At 36.4% G+C, this 19,883-nt stretch overlaps 1 protein-coding gene across 1 annotated transcript in view; it reads left to right on the top strand.

Moving 5' to 3' along the window:
- The window catches only part of LOC150078077 (protein mothers against dpp-like), a 96,995-nt gene that overhangs the window by 41,296 nt on the left and 35,816 nt on the right, over window positions 1-19,883 (top strand). The window contains exon 4 of the mRNA XM_090385162.1: window positions 14,593-14,838. Coding sequence (XP_090241288.1) covers window positions 14,593-14,838 — 246 coding nt within the window. The remainder of the gene's footprint in view (window positions 1-14,592; window positions 14,839-19,883) is intronic.

Below are 19,883 nucleotides of genomic sequence, written 5' to 3'. Positions count from 1 at the left end.
GGACCAACATTTAACTGGTAAGGTCTACTGGCAGCTCTTAAGAGATTGTGTTATGTTGCTTTTTTCTGGACAGAAACAGGATCTTCTAAGGTGATAATGTACCATATTGTCGGACCCACGCTGTGCACAAGTGCTTCAAGGAACACAGTGAAGATATCACCCATCCTTATTGGCCTCCAATTTCACTTGATCTCAATTCAAATCACCTGTGGGATGTTTTGGAATGGGGAGTGAGGCATATCGACACGCAGCCATCATCTGTTCTAACACTGTGGTGGGCTTTGCAGGCAGCATGGCTGCAGATCCCTATGGATGTCTTCAGATAGGTAGCGGAGTCAATGCCTGTGCAAATGGTGGCCCAACACAGTATTAGATAGGTGGCCATAATTCAATGATTACTGAGACTGAATGTGCATACATTCATAAATAAATGTTAAACCAGTGAAATGTGAATGTATTGATGATATTTTAAGCACTCAATTAAGCTGTAGTCTGTTTGCTCACTCATACTCTAATCCTGGCAAACAAACACACTTCATTACATAAAGCTTTCATTGGTCATTCGCTAAACAATACACTAGTACTTTGGCAACTGGTTAGTGAATCTTTACTCCGTGACATGTATTTGTCACTGAGTAAAACAACTTCTTATGCTAAAACAATTACTTTATTATGCTGGAGGAAGGGACATACCTCTACCTTCTGTATCGAATAGCCAACACTGGAAAAATTGCCTTTCATTATTTAATTGTGCTGTTCAGTAAAGAAGAGAAAAATGAGTATAATAATGAAATAACAAACAAGGAATTGATTTTTCTAATGCTGAACTAACAACCACTTTTTTTTTTAACGATTATGCTGTGTTGCTGAGGCACATCTGTACTGTCAGCTACATATTTTCAACACAAGAAATAGCATCCTATAGGCCTGAGCATACAACTTTAACTATTGCTGGAAATTAGAGCTTAAAATCATTACAAGTTTGCAATCCCTTATTTGAAACCCTTGGGGCCAGATGTGTTTTGGAATTTTTCAGGTTTCAGAACAGTAGTACAATAGATGTACCATATATTACTGTAACACCCCAACAGGGTCTGTGGCAGCACCCCATAAGCAAACATTAATATTTCTTCATCAAACTTTACAAATATTCACACTGAGTGGGATAAATAGTCTTTAAATGGTATTACATTTGATTTGTGCAGTAATAATTTGGTGAATGAAATAGTGAAATAAGTGTTGACCATAAGTATTCTAGTACAGTTTATTTGTAAGGAAAACATTCAATAAATCTTCAAACATATAAAAACTCTTTGCCAGCAATTTCTCATAATCTGCCTTTTTCCAGCATAACCTTTTCTGTGGCACTATTACAGATCAATTTGTAGCTGTTGTAGGCTTCAGTACTTTTTATTGCTCTGTAATAATTGCTTTTCCTTGCAATCTGACAACTTCATTCAAGTAATCTGACAACTTCATTATTCGTCCAACTTGGAATCCTCCTCATGGAGTATATTTTTAATGGTATATAAGCATTCAAGGCTTCCGTGATTAATGTTTTAATGGTATACCATAATTCAATTGTATTCGTTCTCTGTGAGATGTCTACCCAGTTAATAGAGGCAATGTAGCACCTTACGGCATTGTACTTTCCTTTCCTGAAATTATAACCCATCCCTTTGCCTTTAACTACTGCTACCTCTCTCTACATTGTTCACCGTAGAACTCCGTGATCCCTTCCTACTACTGGTTCCTGTACTGTCAGCAATATTATGCCATCTGGTTCATGGGTGATGAGGAGGTCTAGAGTATTCTTTTCCCTAGTACTTTCCCTGACATGTTGATAAGAAGTCCCCAATCTGAAGTCTCCCCCACAGCCAAGACTATTTGTCAACAGATTATACATTCTGATTGCATTGTATATTATATGCTCTATATTAGTATAGGTAGTTCCCAACTTTCTGAGTTAATTCGTTCCTAGCGCACGCTCATAAAGCGGGAATTTATTTCCCATAGACAATGTTTAAAATAGGTTACATTATCAACAATGAAATTAGTTAATGTTTAAACAATGATTGATTTATCCAAAGAACTGAAAACGTAGTCTGTAAAATCAAGCAAATTATAATAATATAGAAATTATTTATGACTCACAAATGTTAAAAAGAATGTTTATTCTTCATCGACATCATAGACTAAATGCACACTTGTTAACCCAGTGGTTTTCAACTCGGGTGCCGCATCAACATTCCAGGGGTGCCACGTAATTTGGGTTTAAGTTACTTAAACTTATTATTATTTTTTAATTTATATGTTTATTTCATTATAAAAAGGTGTACAGTATCTTTTTAATTTTGTGGTGATCTATAATTGATGTTTACTTAGTACCTCTGTATAAAGAATAAAATTATATACTGTATATATATAATTTGTATTATGAAATGTAATTTTTATAATTATATTATTGTACTGTTGATTACTGTCGTCGTCTTCAGAAATACTTCGAGGCATTTATTTCCAAGATAATCTTCTCTTTTCTTTATAAATTTCAATAGCATGCATAAGCATTTTTTAACAGAATGCACAAATTGCAACTAATGCAATTTGCTCAGAGTAACAAGTTTACGAAGCTTAAAAAAAAAAAAGAAATGAAGAGAAGATTCTGAAAATTTGTTTGTTTTTATAAAGGGGAAACACATTTCACCATAATAACATTAAAAAACCACAGAATTCCCAGCTATCGGTATTTTTGCAAATGCAATAACATTGAGTTTACTACCTGTTTATAATTGCTTGCAGTAAAAGAAAAGTCCAATAAATCGGAAAGTGCAAAATGTTTTTATTGTTTTATGGTCATACCTCCAGAAATGTACTTTAGAATAATATCACACAGCCGTTCAAAATTGGTTCTTATAACAGAACATATGATAATGATGAAAGTGTGATACATTTTAATGATTTGAATTGTTAACCAATACAATTTAAATTATAAAAATGACTCTTTTAAAGAGTTAGTTATATAGCGAAAATTTCAACTTCCAAGGTTGTGGAACTAACTAATTACCAAAAAACAATGTGTTATTGGGTTCACATTACGATATTTTCACGATACGATGGTGTCTCTGGAACGGATTAATATCCTAAAGCGGGGGTACACTGTATTGTACAGCTATGCGCGTAGTTTGAAATGTGGTATTTATGGCGAAGGCAGATTACGAGAAATCCTTGGCAAAAGATGCTAAGGAAAACAGCAAGGATTTCTTTACTTATATAAACTCTAAAAGGAAGGGGGTGAATCTGATTGGTCCACTTGACATAGATGGTTTGACTGTTAATGATCCTGCTCAGATTGCAAAAAATGAATGTTTAACATTCATTTTTTGCAATTAATGTTCATATTTTCGATTTTGTTGATACTTGAAAAAAAAAAACTCATAAAGCGACAACTTGTAAAGCGGGAACTGCCAGTATATGGCAAACTACTGCTGCAGTGGCAATACACAACTCTTGTCATAATTCCATCTCTGATCTCTGTACAAAACCTTAGTGTTACTATATGAAGACTCTAGGGCTACTTCCAATCATATAAAACTTATGTTTGCTGGCAGCTGTCAAGATGAAGAGATATTTTTGTTGCCATGGCACCATCATAATCCTGTTATGGCACCAGACGTTTCTTGTGCCATGACAAGATTATGATGGTGTATTGGCACTAAGGCAGCCATGCCATATAAAGAGCATAATGTATATTACAATGAGAATATAGCATTAGCATTAGTAGAGGCATATGATGCAAGAAAGCAAGCTTATACAGCATCAGCCAAAAAAAAGAAAAAAACTTTCCATTTCAGTCATCCATTTGCTCCAAATGTCTAGAAGCTGTCAACTTCTACAACGACAGATAGAAGTTTGTTCCAGCAATCATAACACTGGTCAACACATAAAATGTTATGAAAACAAAAATACCCAATATTGACTAATTTTATGCTGCTGAACATGAAAATCATATTAAAATTTGTCGATTGGCTCTTGTTTTAAAATTACAGTTGGGGTCTCATATTAGTGAATTACTCCACATTACCAGCTATGGCTCTCGGCAAAACGCATGGCAACACCATAGTTTCAGTACCACCATTCTTTTATCACATGATCGGCAGCTGTCACCTCACTCTACATCACATTTAACAGAGAAGAAAAATGCATGGGATGCATATAAATTATCAAGCGACTCAGAAGCCTATGGCAGATATAAACTAGTCAGTAATCAGGTCACAAAGGAGGTTAGGCAGGCAAAGGCAGATTACGAGAAATACTTGGCAAAAGATGCTAAGGAAACCAACAAGGATTTCTTTACTTATATAAACTCTAAAAGGAAGGGGATGAATCTGATTGGTCCACTTGACATCGATGGTTTGACTGTTAATGATCCTGCTCAGATAGCAAACAAACTGAATGAGTATTTTGCATCTACATTCACACATGAGGAATTATTAAGGTTTGAAAATGGTAGAAGGTTATCAAACTGTAGCAGGATACTTAATGATTTTGTAATAACTGAGAGCAAAGTGGAGGAGAAATTGTTGAAGCTAAACATAAGAAAAGCACCTGGGGTGGATGGGATCTATCCAGTTATACTAAAGGAGGTGGCAAAGCAACTAAGCAAACCCTTAGCCATAATTATGAGAGCATCCTTGGACTCAGGGGAGGTTCCCACGGACTGGAGATGTGCAAATGTATCCCCAATTCACAAAGGGGGATCGAAGTAATTACAGACCAGTTAGTTTAACTTCTGTTCCGGGTAAAATAATGGAGTCACTGGTTAAAGATGCATTGCAGGATCATCTAGACAAGACTGCAGCAATAATTCAGACACAGCATGGTTTGTTAAGGGAAAGTCTTGTCTGACAAATTTGATAGGATATTGTGATGTGGTTACAAAGGAACTGGATGTAAAAAATAATTTTGATATCATATATTTGGATTTCAGAAAAGCTTTTGACACTGTTGCACATGGAAGACTATTGTACAAATTGGAGCAGAATGGTATTAAGAGTAAGTTGCTACAATGGATAAAAGGATGATTAAGTTGGAGAAGACAGAGGGTGGTAATCAATGGGTGCTGCTCTTCCTGGACTAATGTTATTAGTGGAGTCGCACAGGGTTCGGTGTTGGGTCCACTGTTGTTTTGTATATTTATCAATGATATTGATGAAGGTATATTAGGCTTAATGTCGAAGTTTGCAGATGATACAAAGGTTGGCAGGGTTGTTAATGACAGTAATGGCAGTGTGCCACTGCAACAGGATCTAGATAATTTGGGCAGATGGGCTAAGAAGTGGCAACTGAAGTTTAACCTTGACAAATGCAAAGTACTGCATATGGGTAGAAATAACTCCAGAGAAACGTACCAACTATGTGGTACTACACTTAAGGTGGTAGAAAACGAAAAAGACCTGGGAGTAATTGTACAGTCAGATATGAAGTTTTCTGAGCAATGCAGACAGGCTGCCGGGGCAGGTCATGGGGTTTTGTCAATGATATATAGGAATTTTGCTAGCAGGGAAAAGGAGGTGATTGTCCCTCTGTATAAGGCAATGGTCAGGCCACGCCTTGAGTACTGCGTACAGGTCTGGAGACCTCATTTTAGGAAAGATGTAGATTTACTTGAGCGTGTACAGAGAAGGGCAACAAGATTGGTGAGGGGAATGAAGGGATCCTCTTACCAAGAGAGGCTTAAGTTCTGCAAATTGCAGTGGCTGGAGACTAGGCACCTGCGTGGTGATCTGATTGAGGTGTATATCATCTTGAATGGGTTGAGCACACTGAATTCTGATGGGATCCTTCCACTTGTTCAGATTATAAACCTAAGGGGGCATAAATTCAAATTAAGAAAGGACAGATGTAGAATAGATGTGCGGAAATTTGCCTTTAGCCAGCGGGTGGTTAATTGCTGGAACAATCTTCCATCCGCCGTGGAAGTTGATAGGTTGAATAAATTTAAGGAGGAACTGGACAGGCATTTGGAGGGAATAGTGTGATTTTTTTTTTTGGCTGATGCTGCATAAACTCATACACTTGCATCACATGCCACTACTACTACTACATGATAAGTTGTTGTCACCTCAAATGCATCTTCAACTGTGTTGCAGTAATCCCTGAATATGGCTAGGTACTGGGTGATTTGTTCTCAGTTAACGGTTGTTCTCTGTGAGATTCCTACTTTTTGCACAGTATTTGTGTTGTGTAAGATTATTATGCCCTGTAATTGTGTGAATAGTCCGGATGACTATGTGGTGACTTCTGTTTCATAGCTTCAAGAAAGCGTCCCTTAACTCGAGCCATAAAAAGGGCCTACTTCTTGTACTTTGGGTGTAAAGTAGGTGACCAGAACAAGAGCTGTGCTCCACAAATATCCTGGACTACCTGTTCATCAGAACTCAATGCATGGGTAAATCAAAAGGGATGTTTTATGCCTTTCGCAGTGTCCATGATATGAAGGGAGCCAACAAATCATGTCACAGACTGTTACTTCTGATAGGGCATACCTAAGAGAATGTTCTCCATGTTTGTATATGTTTCTGTTTTGTGAGTGGCATATGCAAGAGGTGTTGAAGGCAGTATACTTCCATTGTGTAATAAACAGCCTTAAGGTTAATCCTAGAAGCATCTATAAATAGTCACCATTATTTGGGAACGTGCCGGATGAGAATGAGCTAATGGCAGTAATGAGCATGAGGCACGTTCCCAAATAATCACCTTCTGTTTGATAGAATTTACCAAGGATAGTGCCAAGGATATGCACTACGAGAAGAGGAGTTGGCCTCGATGAAAATCATTAACACCTGGAATGAAGAATGTAGCATTTGAACCTCTGGTAGATTCAAATAAAGTTTAGCTTCCACCACTCCACATCAAACTCTTGAAAAATTTCGTGAAGGCTTTGGAAGTGAATGGACTTGCATTCACATACTTGCAAGAGAAATTCCCAAAACTTAATGCAAAGAAAATTAAGGCAGGCATTTTCATTGGTCCACAAATAAGGCAACTTTTCAAAAACTAACAGTTCAAATGTGTCCTTAGTGATAGCAAGAAATCAGCGTGGAAAGCCTTTTGAAATGTTTTGATCGGTTTTCTAGGAAACGTTAAGCCCGGCTACTACAGGCAGCTTGTGGCTGATCTCATTACTTCTTACGAAAAACTGGGGTGCAACATGTCATTGAAGATGCATTTCTTGCACTCACACATGGATTTCTTCCTGCCAACCAGTGGTGCCGTCAACGACGACATGGTGAGCGCTTCCCTCAAGACATTGCAGCGATGGAACAAAGATACAAAAGCAAATGGAGTGCCGCCATGTTAACTGTTTATTGTTGGATGGTGAAAAGGGATGCTCCCGAAGCTGAATACAAGCGAAAGGTGAAAAGGTACCATGATTGATACAGATATGTTCATAGCTACATCTTACTGCCATATAAATAAAAAATGCCTTGTATAAATATAAAAACTATTTTTGAAAACAAGAGCTAATCTGCCATTTTAAGCACTGTTTCCATGTTTAGCACCCCAGAATCTATAAAGTAAACTTTCTTTCGTGCCTGTAACAAGATATGACCCAAAATTTGTTGTTCAGTGTAATCTGCTCCCAAAAAAAGCCATGGCTTTGGAAAGCTCTGGAATCTATTTTTAGATTTTTTTTATTATATTTTAAAATGTTTTATTGCATTTAAGTAATTTTATTTTATTATGTAATTTAATTTCAGGTAATTTTATATTTTTAAATATACATATGTATTAAATATTGGTTTAGTTTGTGAAAAAAATTGTTTTTATGATTCTTTTAGTAACTCTCAATTATAGTGGTATTAGTACATACACAGAATTGATCAATGGATATTGCCAATGCAAGTGGCCTTTTTGCTAATATATTCTGTTAAAAATATGTGCAGCAAAGAGAAAATCCCCTTCCTCAAAATTTAAAAATATGATTTGTTTCTGGTTTTTTGCATGTTAGTTTCATCAAAAATAATATCAACATACCAAATTTCAACTTCTTACCTTTACCTCTGTGGGGGCCTCAAACATCATGCAGACTGACTACAACATAGCCTGTCTGACTACTACTGTTATTGCTAATACTATAAGAATTGGTCTAATATAGTTGGAGAAGGACATCACATGGTGGTTTTAGAATTCATTTTGTATTTCCAGGGATAGAATAATAATGAAATCATAAACAAATAAAATAATAATAATAAAATAAATGTAATTTATTAAATTATATGGAGTTAGGAAGACTGTCCTATATTTACGTTTTTTTTTTTTTTTTTTTGTTTATTTTTGCAGCTAATTGGATTAATGAAATGGTGTTAATGCTTGCAGCAGAACAAAATTTGCTTTCACAAGTTTCCCTGATATTGTACTACTTTCAAATAAATTAAAAAAGGTTAGCTGACATTTATTTAAAGGCCAAAACAATGGCTGAATAACAGATTAACCTTTTGGGGATGTCACTACATTGCTAAAAGGTTAATTATTTTTAAACAAATGCATTTGAAAGTGGTGCAACATCAGGAAAACTCATCATAAAAGCAAAATTTGTTTTGCTGTTAGCATTAAAGCCATTGAATTAACAAAGTAGTTTAAATCCAGCCAGCTGTTCTTTATTTATTATACCTTATTAGTAAAGCAAAAATCTCATTGTTGACCATTTTGAGACAATACTTAATATAATGTGCAGAATATTGGTACAGAAAAAATGGTCTCAAATATGAAATTTGCAGTTTTTGTGAGCTGTAACTATATGTTCTTATAACTATATGGCTGCTTCAATGGTCATATAGGGCCATTGCAGCAGCCATGCCATGTACTTATGAGAGAATATCAAGTTTAAAATCTAATAGTCTAAAATTTAAAATTTAAAACAAATTTAAAGATATGTTCGGTAAAGAGGAAAACATTTTTGCTTTACTTCAGGAGTTGCAGAATTGTAGTGAGCTACATGTGGCCCACAAGTTCATTTTCTGCAAAATACAATCATCTTGGTGATTGTATTCTATGAGGGTAATTCAAAAAATAAGTTACACTTGACCATTGTAGCCCAAGAGACATTATTGCGGTATGTAACATTATGCAATAGAAAGCACATACCTTGCACTACTTTTCCACAGTCACCGAGTTGGTGTAAACACTTCTCGGAACGTGTGACTAAATGTTCGATTCCCTGACGATAGAAATACAGCCACTGTCAAACTGCTGTTTGCACCTGCTCATCGTGTGTAAATTGTTGTCCCCCTAGCTGTTCTTTCAGCTTGCTGAAGATGTGATAGTCACAAGGCGAAAGATCAGGACTGTACAGCAGATGTTGCCATACTTCCCATCCAAAACTTTGGAGCAAGTGTCGTGTTGTGCGCACATATTGTGTGGCATGGCGTTGTCCTGAATGAGAACACCTTTGCTTAACTTTCCAGGCCTCTTGTTTTTTCATGGCTGTTCGCAAGAACATAATGTTTGGCAGTATAAAGGCAGCATTAATTGTTGTGCCTTTTGCCATAAATTCCATGTAACCTTCACAATCGAAAAACACAGTGGCCATGACCTTTCCTGCTGATGGTGCAACTTTGAATTTATTCCACACAGGCAATGTTGTGTGTCTCCATTCCATAGATGCTCTCTTCGTTTCTGGGGTGAAATGGTGCACCCACGTTTCATCGTCAGTGATGATGTGCCGTAAGAAGCCATGGCCTTCCACAGAATAGTGTTGAAGGAAGGCTAGAGAAGACAAAAAAAGGTTGACCTTTGTGTTCGTCTGTCAGTGAATGAGGAATCCATCGTGGACACAATTTGCGATAGTCAAGATGTTTGTGGACAATGGAATGAACACTGCCTATCGAAATATCCAACTCCTTTGCCATTTCTGCAACTGTCAGTCTTCGATTATTGCGAATTCATTTTATCAACCTGCATCACGTTGTCTGCAGTGGTCAACATTGATGGCCTTCGTTTTCGATCAGCATCATCAATTCTGTCGCAACCACTTTCAAACTGCTGGCACCGCTTCACTCTGGCTGGACGCGACATGCATTTTCCCCATACACCGCCATTATTTCACGATGAATCTTGGAACAATTCAGACGTTTCGCCCACAAAAATTGTACTGTTCTGCATGCCTCGAACTTGGAGTAACATTCTAGCTGACGTGCCATTATGAACGCTTGCTCCTACACAACTGTTACCACTACATCAACGAAACTCACCTACCAGGGGATGCACGATAGGAACTCCATTCCGTGCAGGTGCAACATTTGTTGCGCAATTATACCAAGAGATGGCGGCAGGTGTAACTTATTTTTTAAATGCCCCTCATAATTAGAAAAGGTAACCAATTAAGTTTGTGAGCCCTTGTAAGTTTGAGATATTTGCTTTACTAGAACATGGTTAAAATTTGTGTGGATACATAAGTAAGAAGTATCTCTTTATTAAAGGTTAGCATATGTGTGTTTTTTTTGGAAAATACACGACATGCCAAATGGATTTTTTTTTTAAGAATCAGAATTTTCAAAATTTTTAAGGAAAAAAAAAAAAGTTTTGTATAAAAGACTTGTTTATATAAAACAATTTGACAAGACCCCTTTGATTCACTGCAAGGCAGTTCAGTACAACAACACAGTTTGGCATATAAAATAACTTATTGTAAGCATACCACATTATCAACAGGTAATTTAGTGTCATGGATAAAGTTGAAAACTGCACATGGAATCCGAAAAGTAGAGAAAATAAATGAATATCAGTTAACTCCACATTGAGTCAATATGATAGCAGAATCCCAAAGTGGATTCAAAATTGTTGTCTGTAAATAAGTATAGTATGAATTTTCATTCAATATACTATTTCAGATGGCCTCCATAGCTGAATGGTCAGGAGTAGGAGTGCAGTAGCACATGCTCCTTGAGTAGACCAGGGTTCAAGCCCCTGACTGCTAAATATGGTTGATCTGCCAACCCACAGTGGACCAACATGGCAGATTATGGTCCATTTCCCTCAACATGAATTGTTGAGGACGCTTTCATCCTGCAGTGGATTGATAATGGCTGCAGTTTACCTTTAAACTGCAGCCATTCTGGATTAGGGGTCTCAACATTATAGGGTTAATGAACTAACTGTTGCTTTCAAGGACATGGAGATAAGTGTTATTTATTTAATTTAATATAATTGTAAATGAAGGTTACTACTCTTTTCCTTTTTTTATGAATGGTTTTTGAATTATGTACTGCTCCAGTAGCATGGATAAGTTAAGGGTGGGGGTGGTCAGATCATTTAAGATTTTGTGCTAAGGCTACTGAGGTCATTAAGCATTATTAGTGTACTAAGTCTTAAATTGTTTTTATTCTCAAGTTTCTGGGAGCAAAAATCATGCAGTTTCCATGAGATTTCTCTTCCTGTGCGATTGAGTGGCTTAGCCCTGGTTGGTGGGAGGGATTACCCATAAAAGTTATTTCTGCCTAAATGGTATAGCAATCATAGTTACTGTGTTAACTGTGAGACCTGAAACAGGAAGCATAAGAAACTTTTTCACACATAGAGCAGATGTAAAGGTATCTACTGTTTTTTTACAGATGGCTGTTGAAGCTTGCACTACTCATAGCATGCCTGGTTAAAGGTGGAATTGAGTAGAAGTCTGTCAAAAAGTTATTTCTTGCTTCTCACCTTATCCACTAATTTTATGGCAAGTTGTTAATGCTAGTTTACTACTAGTTTTAACAGCTTTCCATAAAAAGGTACAATGACAGTTTACTCCACTAAATAAATATCCAAACACTTGCAAAATCTGCTCATTGTCCATTATCAGTTCAACTCCAGATTTACTAACCTAGAAAATAAAAACTCTGAACGAGTTCGGATTTCCCAACCTTCAGCCCATCAACAATACTCTTTTAAGGAATCACCACAAAGTGACAGAATATGGATTTGGAAATAAACTGCTTGATAAAATATATCAACAATGTCATTGTGTTAACTGAAGTTACTGTTTACTGTGTTTAATAAAATGAATTCTCACATAGCTCACAGTATTTTGGTATTCACTGAATTGTACGCTTAATATGCTTAAATGTAAAATATTGCACATAACTCTAAAACAAAATGTTTTTTATATGACGCACTTGTATATTAGTTAATTTTTTGTGGCACATTAAACCACAGCTTGCAGTGCACTTGTCATGAGAACACCAGTTGAGATGCCGATATTTGAGGATATAAATTGCATTTTAATAGGTTTACTAGTTATTTTTCAGAGTAGCTTAAGGAAACTGTATTTTTTTATTTTATTTTTTATTATTATTATTATTATTATGTGTGAGGCATAATAATAATAATAATCAAACATCAAGCTATGTTTGAACATAGCTTGATGGGTTAGGAGGAATCTGTAATGTGTGAATGGATCCATATCATTGATATGGATCCATTCACACATTACTTCATCTTAAGCAATTTTTGGCTTTGCCAAAAATTGCTTAAGATGAAGAATTAACCACTTCTCTAAGAAATAAGTAGTGTTAATTGTACTGTAAAATGTTTTCCTCTCTTTTTATATATATTTTTAAGCAATTTTTACTGTTTTTAGTCACATTTGTATATATGAGGTGTGGCAATAGAGTTCCCGGACTGGTGCTGTTGTGGTCATATTCAATGAGTTTGAAAATAAACAGAAGTGGTATGTTGTATTTCAAATTTCCTTCAACAGATGGTGGTACAGAGATTGTCCAGTAGGCTGACAGGTTGCAAGTAACAACCAATTTCATTAGTAGTATTAATGTTCCACATCACGATTTTGCAATGGAGCAATGAACAAATATCAAATTTTGCTTTAAACTGGGAAAATCTGCAATAGAAACATATGAAATGTTAAAACCTGTTATGGTGATGTTAAGTTGTACCAATGTGTTTGAATGGTATAAGTGGTTCAAAAACAGACATGAGGATGTTCACAGTGATCTAAGTGGACATCCCTCAACCTCTTGAAATGAGGACAGAATTGCAAAAGTTTGGGAAATTGTGGCAAGAGATCACCATTTGACCCTCAAATGATGGCTGGTGATTTGGATATAAATAAGGAGATGATTTGTCAAATTCTGCATGAAGATTTAGGGAAAAGGATGGTCTGTGCAAGATTTATGCCTCACAGATGAGCAGAAGCAATGAAGAGTGTCATCATGTAAAGGCTTCATCCAGACTTGTTAAGACAATACGTATTGGGTATTTCAATATAACCCAGAGATGAAGTGTCAGAGCATGCAGTGGACTTCAAAATCATTACCAAGGCCCAAATGTTTTGTTTACAAAAATCCAGGATCATGACGATGCAGATCATGTTTTTGACAAATAGTGTGTGATTCACAAGGAATTTTGCCTGAAGGGGAGAGGGTCTGTGCTATGATTTTGAAGCACCTGTGTATGTCAGTGCTACATACAGTGCTTCAAAGACTATTGAACTGCTTTTCCTGGGTGATGCAGCAATTTCAAGAGAAAAGCACTGGTTATTTTTGCATGACAGCACCCCTGCCCATTCTGTACTTGTTGTCAAGACATTTCTAACAAAACATGGCATTGTACAGATCAACCATCCACCCTACTCTCCCGATCTAGCACAAGCAAACTTCTTCCTCTTTCTCAAGGTGAAAACTACCCTCAAAGGAAAGAGATTTTAGGATGTTTAAGGACATAAAGAAAAGTTGACCACTGAATTAAACATCACCTCTTTGGATGCCTTCACTGACTCTTTTCAAAAACTTTTAGAATGGGGGAATGAGTGCACTCAATTAGGTGGTGATTATTTTGAATAAAAATAAAACCATTTTTGAGTTTTTTTACTTTGTGTTCTTTTTATTGCACCAGTCTGGGAACTTTATTGCCACACCCAGTATTTAAAATGTTAAAATCCAGGAAGAAATAAGTACAGTAAATTACAAAAGCATTGACACATACTATGATCTGAGGTGATGTTGCATTTCACATGCTGTAATAATAAAGTATTACAAAATGTTGAGTGAGCATTACATTATGAAGTATGTACAGAGAAGTGAACAATTACTTTTATATATTAATAGTTATTAAATAATAATCAATTGGTAAAAAGAAAGTTCAATCAATTTCAGAAATAAAAATTGAATGTATCTGAAATGTAATGCTCTGTTTATATTATCAACTTGTTAATTTGTGTATACTCAAAAATTAAATGTGTAATGGGAATGCAAAAATTAAAAAATAAATAGCTATTAGGTTTCATTTGGAAAAATTATTTATAACTCATTCATTAATTGCATATATGTACTGCTGGGAATCACTTTAAAAGGGCATATTGTATTATATCAGAAATATACTAATTTTGTTATGAATTAAAGTCAGGTCTCGTAACGTTTGCGTAGTTTTTAATTGATCTGTTATTAGAAACCTAGTCTTAAAACACAATTTTAAATAGTATCAATAAAAGCAAACTAAATTTCTATGCATCTAAAGTTGATATATATTTTTTTTTTGGTTTACTTGTGTTAGTCATAAAATTTAAAAAAATTATTTAAAATAATTTTTTTTTAGTTTTACCACCAGTGCTTGTTCCACGTCATAGTGAATATCCCCCTGGTCATCCCATGATTCCCAGTTTCCAGCAAGTTCCAGAACCAATGATGCCACACAATGTAACATACTCGCCTCATGGGTTTACAACTCCTCCACCAAACTCTCCTCTCAGCAGCAGTTTATCCATGGCTCCAGGACTTAGCGTGCCCTCACCAAGTAGTAGCTTAAATGGCTCTGCACCAGGTAGCCCATTTGGTCTTCCTGGTAAGTTAAGTTGACTAATAATTTTTTTATAATATATTTTTTAAATTATTAATATGTATGTTGGTAATGCAATAATCTTGGAAAAATGCCTGTATATTTAAAAATTGTGAGATGGGATTTCTGACTGCAGTAAACTCTTTAAAATTTGGTGACCTTGGTGCTGGATTTTAAAATTTTCCAGATTTTAGAGGAGTATACCTAGCAGTTGAGCAGTTTTAGATCCCATTTTAATGAATATTAAGCAAAACGCTTATTTACATATGTAAACATTTATAATGACTATCTTGTCCTTTCATTTGTTGTTGCCAGAAGGATTTAAATTGCATGGATAATATAGTGATCATAATTTAGTGTAGTATGAAAGCCTCAAGCTATGAAAATCATTTTTTTTTTTTTTTTTTTATGTGAACCCCAAACACGAGAGGTATTAGAACCTATAGTACTTAGTACCGTGCTTGAGGTTGAGAAGATGAAAGAAGATATTTGTTGACGTTGGACTTGAACTTCTGTAGATTGTAATTTTCAGGAAACACGTATGAAGGAAGGTTGTTCCAGAAAACGGCAGTTGAATGAATAAATGAGGAAGATGAAAAGTTGGTTCTGTGGGTTTGAAGTTGGACAGTAAATGGATGTTGGCTGGTGGCGGCACATGTTCGGACTGTTTTGAAAAAGAGAGCAGGAATTATAGAAGCCAATTCAGAAGAACAGTGCCCATGGAAGTATCTGTAGAAGAGGCATGCAGCAGAAACAGTACGTCTATGAGAAAGCGAGTGGAGAGACTCTGTTAGAGATGAATCATTAATTAACCTAATTGCCTCTTCTGAATGGAATCAAGAAGCCTGAGAGAGGTTTTGGGGCACCACCCCAGATGTGGGAACAATATTCCATGGCAGGGCGGATTTGCGATTTATACAGAGTGAGCAGCTGTTTGGAAGAAAAGTAACGCCGAGAGCGAAAGAGAAAACCAAGTTTTTTAGATGCAGAGGAAGCAATATTTGTAATGTGCTTGTGCCAAGAGAGATTTGGAGTCAGGGTAATACCCAAAAGAGATATATCATTTTGTCTAGAAATCGGAGTGTCACTAAAGATAAGCATAGGAGCAGAAGAATCCTTTTTGCGAGATATAAGACAAGACTGAGTTTTAGAAGGGTTGAAGTCAACTAAGTTGTCTTTGCCCCACTGGGGAATTACCATAAGATCGGCATTTAAGGAATTGGCAGCAGATTTTCGAGAAGTTGAAGCTGATTGAGCAGGACAAGATTTCTCAAAATGGAAAGTGGAATGCAGTGTGCTATCATCGGCAAAACTATGGATAGGATTTCCAGTCAATGGAAGAAGGTCATTAATATACAAGAGGAAAAGAGTGGGGGAAAGAACTGAACCTTGGGGAACACCGGCATTAGTGGAGAAGTTAGAAGGCAGAAAGCCATCTACCATCACCCTCAGTGAGCAATCAGAGAGAAAATTGGATAACCAATTACTAAAAACAGTTGGAAAACCATAAGATGGAAGCTTGTTTAGAAGACCTTTATGCCAAACACGATCAAAAGCCTTTGAGATGTCAAGAGCAACTACTTGTGTTTCACCGAACCTTTCCATTGAATTAGTCCTTAAATGGGTAACATAAGCCAGAATATCAGTGGATCGACACTGATGGAATCCATACTGGCGATCGTTGATCAGACGGAAAGTTTCTAGGTACTTTAAGAGTTGGCGGTTAATTGATTTCTCCATTACTTAGGAAAGAGTAGAAGTAATTGCAATGGGACGATAATTGGATGGGAGGGATTTGTCACCCTTTTTAGGAACTGGCTGGATATGAGCAAATTTCCAAGCAGAAGGAAAAACACCTTTGGAATAAGAAAGTGAAAAAAGTCGACAAAGAATAGGAGTAAGTTCAGGAGCACAGGTTTTGAGAACAAGTGGAGAAATACCATCAGGACCTGGAGCTTTCTTAGCATCGAGATTCGTCAAAATCCTTCTGATATCCTTTTGACGGAAGACCACAGGAGGTATTGAATGGAGCGTGTTGGGAATGGTGGGAGGTGTTTTACCAAGCTCATTAATACATGAGCTGGAAGAAAAATGGGATGCTAGCAGGTCAGCTTTATCCTTGGCTGAAGTGACAACAGAACCATCTGGTTTGGACAGAGGTGGGAGCAGAGATGGGCAAAAGTTGCGGCCAATAGCTTTGGCAAGAGACAAGAATGCTTGGCTACTATTAGGGCAAGAAGCAAGTTAAGTCTTTTCGCAGATAAGCTTGCTCTATTAGTTTGACAATTCATGGTGTATTCAATAGTAAGAAAAAGTGGGTGGGACATGCTGTATGAAGTAATGAAATTTTTGGATATGGCGTACACGTGGTAAGAATATACCCAGATCCTTGACATAACGTGGCCTCGACAATGCTCCCCGCATACACACTACTCGGACTCCCTCCAGTCATTATCTGGCAGAGTAGAGGTAGCAAGATTATACACTAGCTGATCCGGAAGCCTCCTAGAGAGTTACCAATAGGTTCGGTTCAGTGTACTAACTAGCGGCCGGCCTGCGAAAACTGTTATAGAGCTGTACCCTCAAAATGTAAGGAATATTGGATCTCGCCACGACGTTCATCATAACCTCAAAAGTCATCAATCATACCGCCTTTGTGATACGATAGTTATATACCGTACTAGATAGCGTTAGTTGAACTTCGTTAGCACTTAAATTGTACTTTTAAATAAATATATATAATGACTTAGATTACAAACGTAATATAATTAATTATATTTAACATAATTAATAACATAACATAATTAATTATAATTAATTAATAAATTAATAGAATCATGACTCAGACCAGAGCAGCAAAGCAAAAGGCTCAAGCTAATGGAAGTGCTGTGGCTCAGAGCAGAACTGAGGGGGGCAGTTGTCCTCTGACTCACAGCCTTACAAAATGCACTGTTTGCTTGATGTTTGCAGAGCAATCGGGTACGGAACATGATACTGCCATGGGGGATGTCTTTGTGTGTGCGCGATGCAAGGAGTGTATCGATATCAGGCAACAACTCAGCGTTCTTGTGGGCCTATATGAGAGCTTGAAGGACAGGGTGGATGCCCTCGAAGAAACTAAATTGAGGGGCTCATCAAGCTCTCAGCTGCCCACATCAACGCCAGAGCTTGCACTTGGGCATCACGTGACACAGAGGCAACCCCCAAGGCCAGAGCCGGCCCGAGGGGGGTATGAGCGCACAAGGCCCCGCGTTTCTGAAGGCCCCGCGCCGCTCACTGATTTTGCAAAATAAAAATGGTTTCATTTTTTTTTTGTTTTAATACTGTTGCAAAATCTAGCGACATCGCCATAAAATGGCCACATTTTTAATATACATAAGAAATAAAATGTCAATAATCATGTTATTAACATTATCTGAAAGCCCTCCAAGAATTCTCCGAAGAACACTGAAAAATATATTTTCTTTCAAATATATTTAAAATATCTCTCCTCACAAATAAAAATAATAATTATATAATAATTTATTGGAGTTTCATTTGAAATTATTGAATAAATATTCCCCACAAATCCGAATATATATATATATATATATATTATGACAGCTGATCGTACATCGTACGTTTTTATCGTGATTCGTGAGGTGTGAAAATAAATAACGTATTCGTATCTATTTTGCAACATGACGAGTAGAGACAGAGATGCAGGAAGAAAGTATATGTGTGGCTCTGATAAATTGAAAAAAAAAAAAAAAAGAAAGAGAGAAGAAATTACGGAAAAACAGAGGAACTCCCTTGCAAAATTTTTAAAAACCGAAAATGTGCAACAAACTGAAGAAACACATAATTCACAGTTACTGGGAGATCAAACTCGCGGAAATGAAATTACGCCACGCGACATCCACGAAAACGATCCTGATCGTCATAAAGCCAGCTCTCGTCCTAATGAAGAGGAAAGCGATGATAAGAAAACTGTAGAACGGGAAGATACTCATGAAGCAGAGGGAAACGTACAGACGGAGGATTTTTTGTCAGCGTCGAACAAAGAACAAGATGAATTATTCCGAGGACCGCAGCTTCAAGAGAATCAACAAAGCGACGAAGACGAAAATGTCGATATCAATGATCCTGGTACTTGGCCCGAAATTATAATTGATAAATTTAGAATGGCTATCATAGAAAATGGCGTGACACAAGTAAAAAACTACAATTTTCCGAAAGATAAAAATAACAGAAGTTTTTCTGAAAATTATTATTTAAGAAAATTAACGAATGGGGAACGTCAAGAACGAAAGTGGTTACTCTACTCAAAGTACAAAGATGCCACATTGTGTTATGCGTGTAAGTTATTCTCTTCAAATACCACTTCTCTGTGTTTAACTGGACTTAACGATTAGGTACATTTAAGTTCGCGATTACAAAGTCACGGAAGATCAGAATATCATTTACAAGCTATGTACAAATTGTTACAACTTGAATCTGAAACTTAGAAACACTATTGACAAAGAACATGAAAAAATAATTAAAAACGAAACAGCTTTTAAAATGTGTTTGTGAACGAATAGTGGCTGCAATTTTATATTTATTAGAGCATAATTTGGCATTCAGGGGCAGTAGCGATGCTTTATATAAACCGCACAACGGTAATTTTTTAGGTCTCATAGAGTTACTTGCAACATTTGACCCAATCATGAAACAACATTTGGATCGGTGCGTAGAATCAGCATCGCGTTCCTGTTTATCTCATAGAATACAAGATGAACTGATTTCTGCTTTGGCTAAAAAAGTTAGAAAGGAAATAATAAATACAGTTAAGAAAGCTAAGTATTTCACAATTTTATTAGTTTGCACTCCAGACATAAGCCATCAAGAACAGTTATCCGTTATTTTAAGATATGTTAATGTAGATAACTCTGAAAGTGATGTGAGTATACAAGAACGATTTATTTGTTTTGAAACAGTAAAAGACTCGACAGGAAAAGGGTTATCGGCCAAAATTGAAAGCATATTAGAAAAGGAGGAATTAGATTTAGGGAACTGTTGAGGACAGGGGT

This window comes from Mastigoproctus giganteus, chromosome 11, assembly GCF_048544385.1.
Source record: "Mastigoproctus giganteus isolate SK-2022 chromosome 11, ASM4854438v1, whole genome shotgun sequence".
Taxonomy (NCBI): Eukaryota; Metazoa; Arthropoda; class Arachnida; order Uropygi; family Thelyphonidae; genus Mastigoproctus; species Mastigoproctus giganteus.
Note: the sequence above shows the minus strand (reverse complement) of the source record. Positions and strands in the feature narration are given on the sequence as shown.